General features: G+C 41.7%; 1 protein-coding gene across 1 annotated transcript; it reads right to left on the bottom strand.

Annotated features, from left to right (window-relative positions):
* Positions 1–302: 302 nt before the first annotated feature.
* Positions 303–7,926, bottom strand: LOC145342580 (tumor necrosis factor receptor type 1-associated DEATH domain protein-like). Its single transcript, XM_080188133.1, has 4 exons — positions 7,575–7,926; positions 5,821–5,859; positions 3,107–3,145; positions 303–1,164 (listed from the first exon to the last, which is right to left on the bottom strand). Exons 1-4 carry the CDS (start codon positions 7,660–7,662, stop codon positions 893–895), a joined length of 438 nt encoding a protein of 145 aa, XP_080044259.1. The 5' UTR covers positions 7,663–7,926; the 3' UTR covers positions 303–892.
* Positions 7,927–8,503: the final 577 nt, after the last annotated feature.

Here is an 8,503-nt window from a genome sequence, read left to right as displayed (position 1 = left end):
GCTGCCCTGCTCTTTTCTCATTGCCTGAAATTTTGTATCTATTTGTTCCCTTTTACTGGGTCTGCTTCCTCCAACCTTCCAGGCAGTGTATTTCAGAGCATAAAACTCTGGATTAAAAGAAAATCCATCACCAATAAAAATTGCAAATTTGTTTTTTCCCCAATGGCTAGTGGGAAAGTTCATGTATAGTGATGCGAGTGCAATGTGATAAGATCTTAATTGTACTCTGAGAACACTGTACAATTTGTAAAAGTGGGGCTGTATCTTCTGCCACCATTAAATGTCACACAGAAAAAGCCCTTCGTTCCATCAAGTCTGCACCGACAACTATCATTAAAGGCTCACTAATCCTAATTTCTCATCCCATATCCTTGAAATGTTATGATATTTCAAGTGCTCATGCAAATATTTTTTAAAGGTATGGCCCACACAGGAAGTTTTTTTAATCTTTACTCCATTCTTAAAGTTACAAAGCCAATGCTCAGACTGGATAGGGTTAATCCAAATCCATCTCCTTGCTTGCTCCAAAAACCAAATTCAAATTCCATTGAATCCAATTCATGGTTTCCATGAGATAGACAAACAAGATCCAAGCTGACAAGATAAGGCATTACACCCCATCTGGGGGCTCGATCCAACACTTGATCAGGAAATTCAGTCATGGAATGTGGACATTGCTGGCTAGGCCAGCATTTATTGCTCTAACATGAGGGCAATTAAGAGTCAACCATATCACTGTGGATCTGGAGTCACATGTAGGCCAGACCAGGTAAGGATGAGAACTTTCCTTCCCTTAAAGGACATTAGCGAACCAAATGGGCTTTCACAACAATCAACAATATATTCTCCAAGCTTGCAATAAGTTAGGGCAAGCAGCAAATCTGTCACTGTGTCAACAGCAAAACCGCATTGCCAGGTCATTCCTCTTCACCTTCTTCAGGTGAAACACTAGCCATTTGTGATTAGCAGTCTTCCCTTGCTGCTGTTTCCATTTCTGAAGCATCTGATAGGCTTGCTCGACCAAGCCATCCTGATAGTAGTCATGATCAATGGTATTGATATCCCCATCAGTTAAACCCAAGGATCTGCCTAGCATCTTCCAGTCTTTATTGATCAACTCGGCCAATTCCATACATTCATCTGAAGTAACAATGGATAGACGACCTGAAACCAAATAAAAAGGGTAAATATAAAATAGGGTACAAAGAAGCCAACAAATAAATGCGTGTTAATGACCACAGAATTAAAAGATTAGGTTGGGGTTTAATGTTCAGTAGCAACACCAACAGAATAAATACTCCATAATTTTTAAATCACTTTCATTCAGTGATTTTTTTTTCAAATCATTCATAGGAAATGAGAAAGACTTGTATTTATTACCCATTTCTAGTTCCTTGTCAGGGGACAAACCTGACACTCTATTTTCATAAAAATGTGTGGATAGCCTAATTCCTAATTTCTAAAATTTAAAATAATTGGACAAAGATCCTTCTAAAGTGGCTGAAGCTTTGTCTGTCCGTGACCTTTGAACAATAAAAGCTAACAATAGAAGCATCAAGTTTCTGTGGCACTGCCTGTCATCATCGGTGAAGAAACATCCATGGCTCCTGTGAGCTGCAGAGGCCAAATTCAAAGAAAATTATTCAAAGACCATCTGCATTTCATAAGCCAGGCTTGTCCAACTGGAGCCTATCCATCTGATAGGACAAAGTTACTCGCAACCTTCCTTTCAAGTCTTAATGGTTGATATATTTAAACATCTCAAGACGTCAGACAGTCGAGACACATCCTTTTGTCAAAGATAAGGTTAAAACATTTAACCGTCTCAGGAACTCTGATGGAGGAGATGCTCCCTTCATCAAAGACACCATGAAGAAGTGAGAGTGATATCACATGGAATCCTCTAACTTGTGTAACTAGTAATGTTGCCTTGCTGCACTGAAAGAAAAACCTCAGTCAGCCAATTTATAACTTACAACTAGCAGCATGGATAAGGGGCTCTGTCCAGCTTGAATACATAGCCCTATCTACACTGTTTCTACTGGAATCTCTGCACCGTCACCTATAAGACTCATTCACCTTTGCATGCCCATTTCCTCATGTGAAATCAACTCCACTGGAAAAGTGGATTATACAACATAGGTTTTCAACCTGCAATCTTCCATGAAGGAATACCTTACTGGACTTTGACTCTGGACTCATGTGAAAAAAGAATCCTTTTCTCTGCGGCCTTTGCACTGTAAATCTTTCTTTTCGCTGTTCTTCTTTTATGTATGAGTGTACATGAGATCATATGGCAACCCACCCTTCTATGTTTTGACTGTGTGTAAATAAACTAACCCTTTTGAGTTCATCCCATCACAAGTTTGATGTGGGGTTAGTAATAGAAATTGGATCACGCCAAAACTGAAGGATTGGGAGATAGACCACTACCTACAAAGAGAAAAGCACAGCAAGATACCTTTCTGTGTATGGGAAAGGTGGCAAGCAGAAAGATCAGGGTTTTTTAAATTAACCCCCCTAGTCTGCTTTCTTTAGTCCAGACTTTGAATTCTGCTGACACCTTACATTGTACAGGGAGCAGTAATAAATTCTGCACTAAAATATACTCTTGAAGGATTTGCTCATGAGATTTATGTGAGAAGCTGAGGGAGGCCATGAACATATTACATAAAGAACAGACATCATCAAGAGAGACTTTGGATTAGAATGTGACTGGGATACTTCAGAATCATAGAATCTCTACACTTCAGAAGGAGGCCATTCAGCCCATTGAGCCTGCACTGACAACTGTCCCACTTAGGCCCTATCCCTGTAACCCCACATAATCCCCTGACACCAAGGGGCAATTTAGCATGACCCAATCAACCTAACCTGCACATCTTTGGACTGTGGGAGGAAACTGGATCACCCGAAGGAAACCCACAGGGACACAGTCACCTGAGGCCAGAATTGAACTTGGGTCCCTGGTGCTGTGAGGCAGCAGTGCTAACCACCGTGCCACCCATAATCCATTAAATTTCATTGTCTTCAATCAGCTCACAGACAGGAAAATTCCAAGCAGTCATAGTATTTCTTATTCAAACAGTGTAAAAATATTACTCACACTTTACAGTTTCTTCTTGGCTAATGTTCTGAACTGGTTCTATAAAAGGATATAATGAAAATCACAATTATTTTTTTTAAGGATATTAAGAGGATGCAAGCCAGTTGGTGAAACTGAAATAAAGGCACAGAACATTCTTCCATTCATAGAGATTATTGACTGTTCCGATTTATATCTCTCCACCCAGTGTCCCAGTTGTTCCCTATTTATATGTGCTCAAAGTATGTAAATACCGTCCGCCTGTGCGTCCTAACATTATCATGAACAAAGGGTACTGGCCTCAATTTCACATCCCCGACCCCTCACCAAAACCTCCAGCCTTTACTCAGACACGTGCCTCCTGGGGTAGGAGGACTAGATGAAAGGCCTTATCGATTGATGCCATGAGTCAGCAGAAGAGATATTGTTCAGGTTCAATCCTCCCATATCGTTGTTGTCCACTTAGTGTTGATGGGCACAGGAATGTAGCATCAAACTCACCAGCAATCCAATTCTCCTGGATATCTTTCTCACCACTGACTCTGTGCTTTCTTCAGTAAGTTAGTCCAGGATACAAGAAGAGTAGCGCCATCTGTCTGGCTAGGCACAGGAGCACTGTTCACTCCTTGGGGGAAGCTTTCCTCTTCTTTACACTTGGAGAATATTTAATACTCAGGCACAACAAAGGAGAAAATGGAGGAGAGACAGTCACACTAGGTATTTGCCCTAGAATTCCCTGGACATCCTCACAATGGAGTTTATAAATGCAGTAAATACAGGCTCATTAGTATGGGATGGGTGAGAGAGCTACACACTGCCACACACTCAGGAGCTTCCACAGAAACCTATTCTTAGCATTGCTGCTGATCCCCAGAACTCGCAATCAAACACCAAAGGTTTACACTGATCAGCTTTAGTTCTTCATTTCCACGTTACCACCCAGACTATCTTTAAACCTCAAACAGTGTATCTGTCCTCACAGGTTTCACAAAGCTTGGATATATTGGCCGGAATTTTACCGCAATGTCCGCCCCGGAATTTGGGTGGGCGTGGCTCACAGAATGGAATTCTCTGCTGGCCTCGGGTGAAATTTTCCAAGTCTCGCCCGAGTGAGGTTGTAAAATCCCATCCTTTATGTCTCTCAACTCATCTGTGAAGATCTAGAGAGGAAAATTGCCCTTTTCAATTATTGTTAAAAGGAGACCCTGGTGAACTAAGAGCATTCCACAGACTTTGATTAGCGCAGGAAGACAGCATAAAGACACCAGCAATCCCATTCTCGGAGTTAATTTCTTGACCGTGTTCTGTATTGTAAACTAATTAACCAAATGTAAAAGACCGGTTAGAATGGAGAATGTTGACATAACAAGCTCATATTATTCTCAGTGCACAAATCCAAAGGTTTTGCTATTTCAGTATGTAGCAGCAGCTTACAGAAAGATATCATGGGAGGACACTGCGTCAAAGGAGGCCATTTGGCCCACCATACTAGTGCTATCCAATTAGTCCCACTCCCCTGCTCTCTCTTTATAGCTTTGCCAATGCTTCTTTTTCAAATATATAACCCATTCCCTCCCGAGTGTTGCAATTAAATCTGCTTTCATCACCTTTTCCAATCAGCACCTTCCAGATCACACCAGCTCATGGGAAAACAAAAATTGTGTCTCTGCTGCTTTTTGCCTAGTTACCTTAAATTAGTGCCAACGGTAACCACCTTCCTGTCTGTGGACACAGTTCCTCTTCACTGAAACTCTTCAATAAAACGTGTGGCGCTAACTTCATGAGTTTTTGTTCGTGTTTTCATGGCATGTGAGCAAGGCCAGCATAGTATTATCACCTGCTGTGATAGTGGAGTCCAACACTTCAGGAACTTTCAAGCAGTTATTGGATAGGCACATGGAGCACACCAGAATGATAGGGAGTGGGATAGCTCGATCTTGGGTTCGGACATAGCTCGGCATAACATTGAGGACCGAAGGACCTGTACTGTGCTATACTGTTCTATGTTCTATTATTGTCCATCTCGAAAAGCCTTGAACTGAGTGGCTTGTTCGGCCATTTCAAGGGCATTTAAAAGTCAACCCATGTTGCTGTGACTTTGGAGTCGTATATAGGCCACAGTAGGTAAGGATGGCAAATTTCCTTCCCTAAAAAACATTAGTAAACTGAGTTTTTACAACAATCAATGAGAATTGTCATAGTTAGCATTACTGGGACAACTTTATTTTTCAGATTTTTATTAATTAATTGAATTTAAATTCCATGAGGGATTGAACCCATATTCCCAGGGTATTAACCTGGCCTTTGGATTACTAATATTACACCATGCCGTCATCTCCTTGACAGGTCTTCAGCTGGCCAGTGAGCCAGCAACCTAATTGAAAATAGATAGATCAGATCCATCTGAGTTAAACCACCAGCAAGTATTTGCAACAGGATTTGGATTGAGAGGGAAGATTCCTGATGTGGATCCAACAGTTGCAGAGCAGGATGGAGGTCACACGTTCACTAGTGAGTGATGTTACATGAGCTTGGGAGAGTACAACTCACCAGAAGCCAGTGGCACCAGCTAACCCTGACACTCACACAGAAACAAAATGGTGACATCATAGGAAGGTGTCACTTGCTCCCGCCTCACCCTGCTGCCATGATGGTTAAAGTGAAGACTTTAGGAGGGCACAGTGTTAGGCCACCTAGCATAATATTTGTTTTCAGGGAGACAAGCACTGACTCACCCGCAAAGAGTTTGCGTTCATTCTGTTCCTCAACTGGTTCTAAAACAAAACAGAAAACGGTTAGCAGCTAGAAGTAGACATTGTAGCATGGATTCATTTTTGAACAGAAGTTGCTCTGCATTCCTGAGTGGGGGCAATTTAAAACACAGATCAAGTCATTTTTCACAACATTTTCGTTTGTAATGATGTGCAATCCAAAATCATGGGTCGGTACTGCTACCTATTGGTGCTCAGAGGAACTGCAGCACGTAGAGGAACACTGCAATCTACTGAAAGTCATCCCTTGAGCTAGACCTTTGTCAGTATTGAGTGTAACAGTCTCAAAACCCTTGCCTCTATCAGGGTCAAACAGTGCAGGAGGAAATAACACCAGTAGAAATAAATAAATACAATCTGATAGCCATTACAGAGAAGCAGAGTCTTGGAGCATTTGTAAGACAGAGGTAGATGTATCCTTGATAAGTAAGGGGGTGAAAAGTTATAACGGATAGGAGGGAACATGAAGTTGAAGTTACAATCCAATCTACCATGATGTTATTGCTAGACGGGCTGAATGGCCTACTTCTGCTCTTAATTCCTATGTTCATAAATTCATGTGGGGAGGCAATTTAGCCTTTTATCTCCATGCTGGCTCTCTGCAAGATTGATTCAGTTAGATTAATCCCCTCCCCGCACTTTTTCACCCTAACCCTGACAATCTTCTCTCTTCAGGTACTTCTCTTTCTAAAGTCACAATTGAATCTTCCCCCACTACACTCTCCGGCAGTGAAATCCAGATCCTAACCACTTACTGGGCAAAAATGTTTGTCCTCGTCTTCACTGTTTTATTTGCCAATCATTTTAAATTGATAGCCTCTGGTCTTTGACCCTTCCACCAATGGGAACAGCTTTTCCATTTCTACTCTGAATAAAGCTCTATGAACATCTCTATCCAACCTCCTCTCAACCTCCCCTCCTCTAGGAGAATAGACTAGTCTCTACAATCTATTTAAGTAAATGAAGCCTTTGATCTCGGAATCTCCCATTAATCCTTTCTGCATCTTCTCTATAGTCTCATGTCCTTCTGAAACTGTGCTGCTCCCGTTACACTGCTGTGAACATAATCACTGTATACTATGTTGTCAGATCCCATTTGCAAAGCCGCACTTATTTTATTCACTGTTTCTCTCTTGCCACCTCAAGACACAGACAGGCAGCTGAGATAATAAGGTGAGAGCAGACCATATGAAGACAGGTAAAATCTCTCCAGTCCTCACTCACCCAAACAGTTTAAAGCTGAGTTCCGGGCTCTGATCCTCACATTTAGCACCGCATGCTCTTTGAATGAAATAGGCTCTGGTGCATGAATATGCATGCATAGATACACATGTGCAAACAGAAACACATATACACACACATGCATGTGTACACATACACGTTTTAAAGTTTATTTAGTGTCACAAGTAGGCTTACATTAACACTGCAATGAAGTTACTGTGAAAATCCCCTTGTCATCACACTGCTGCACCTACTCAGGTACACTGAGGGAGAATTTAGCACGGGCAATACACCTAACCTGCCCGTCTGTGCACACAGAGCAACACGCGTGCACACATGAACACACAGGTCAGGAACAATGATGATAAGCTAAGACCAATTACTTTGACACAAGAAAGGTTAGCTCAAGCAGCACAGACAAGAGATTGGAAGGGCCCCAAGATTAAAACAAAGCTTTTAGGGAAACACAGTGTTGGGGCACCTACTTAATGACTCACCCGCAAAGAGTTTGTGTTCATTCTGTTCCTCAACTGGTTCTAAACAAAACAGAGAATGGTTAGCAGCTAGAAGTAGACATTGTGACATGAATTCATTTTTGAACAGAAGGAGCTCTGCACTCCTGAATGGGGGCCATTTAAAACACAGGTCAAGTCATTTTTCACAACATTGCTGGAAGTAATGCTGATGTGGAGATGCAGGCATTGGACTGGGGTTGGCCTAAGAACGAGAGACAGTCCAAAAGCTTGTGCTACCAAACAAACCTGTTGGACTTTAACCTGGTGTTGCAAGACTTCTTACTGGATGTAATGCTGTACAATCCAAAATCATGAGCTGGTACTGCTACCTATTGGTGGCTCAGAGGAACTGCAGCATGTGAAGGAGAGTTTTGCACATCGCAGAGCAGCTAACTCATTGCGATCTACTGAAAGTCATCCCTCGAGCTAGAACTTTGTCAGTATTGAGTGCAATAGTCTCAAAACCTTGCCTCTATCAGGGTCAAACAGTGCAGGAGGAAATAACACAAATAGAAATAAATAAATACAATCGGATAGCCATTACAGAGACAAGGTCAAAAGATGACATCAGTTGGGACCTGTGTGTTGAACAGTACATGACATTTAGCAAGGTCAGGAAGCTAGGGAATCTTGGAGGGATGGTTCCGTTTATTAATGATCATATTAGTAAAATAGAGAAGAAAGTCCAAAGCTCAGGAGTCCAGGATGTAGAAGCTGTTTGGGTAGACATGAGAAATTATAACAGCAAGAAGTCAACTGTGGGAGCAATGTATAGGCTGGAGAAATCAGATAGGCAAAGGTAGCATAGAAGGGAATTTCACAGAATGTTTTCAGGATAGTTTGTAGAAAAGCAATTCTAAAGCCAACCAGAGAGCAGGCTATATTAAACCTGGTATTGTGTAGCAAGGTAG

The sequence above is a fragment of the Carcharhinus amblyrhynchos genome, chromosome 4, assembly GCF_965287045.1.
Source record: "Carcharhinus amblyrhynchos chromosome 4, sCarAmb.v2.hapA, whole genome shotgun sequence".
In the NCBI taxonomy this organism is placed as follows: domain Eukaryota; kingdom Metazoa; phylum Chordata; class Chondrichthyes; order Carcharhiniformes; family Carcharhinidae; genus Carcharhinus; species Carcharhinus amblyrhynchos.
This window is presented reverse-complemented; position numbering and strand designations above follow the sequence as displayed.

Excerpts from the sequence above, each read along its gene's own strand:
- LOC145342580 (XM_080188133.1), bottom strand. The coding sequence starts at position 7,662 with ATGTCACAATGTCTACTTCTAGCTGCTAACCATTCTCTGTTTTGTTTA. Across the intron at positions 5,860-7,574 it reads TGAACACAAACTCTTTGCGG|AACCAGTTGAGGAACAGAAT; the intron begins GTGAGTCATTAA and ends GTTTTGTTTTAG. Across the intron at positions 3,146-5,820 it reads TGAACGCAAACTCTTTGCGG|AACCAGTTCAGAACATTAGC; the intron begins GTGAGTCAGTGC and ends ATCCTTTTATAG.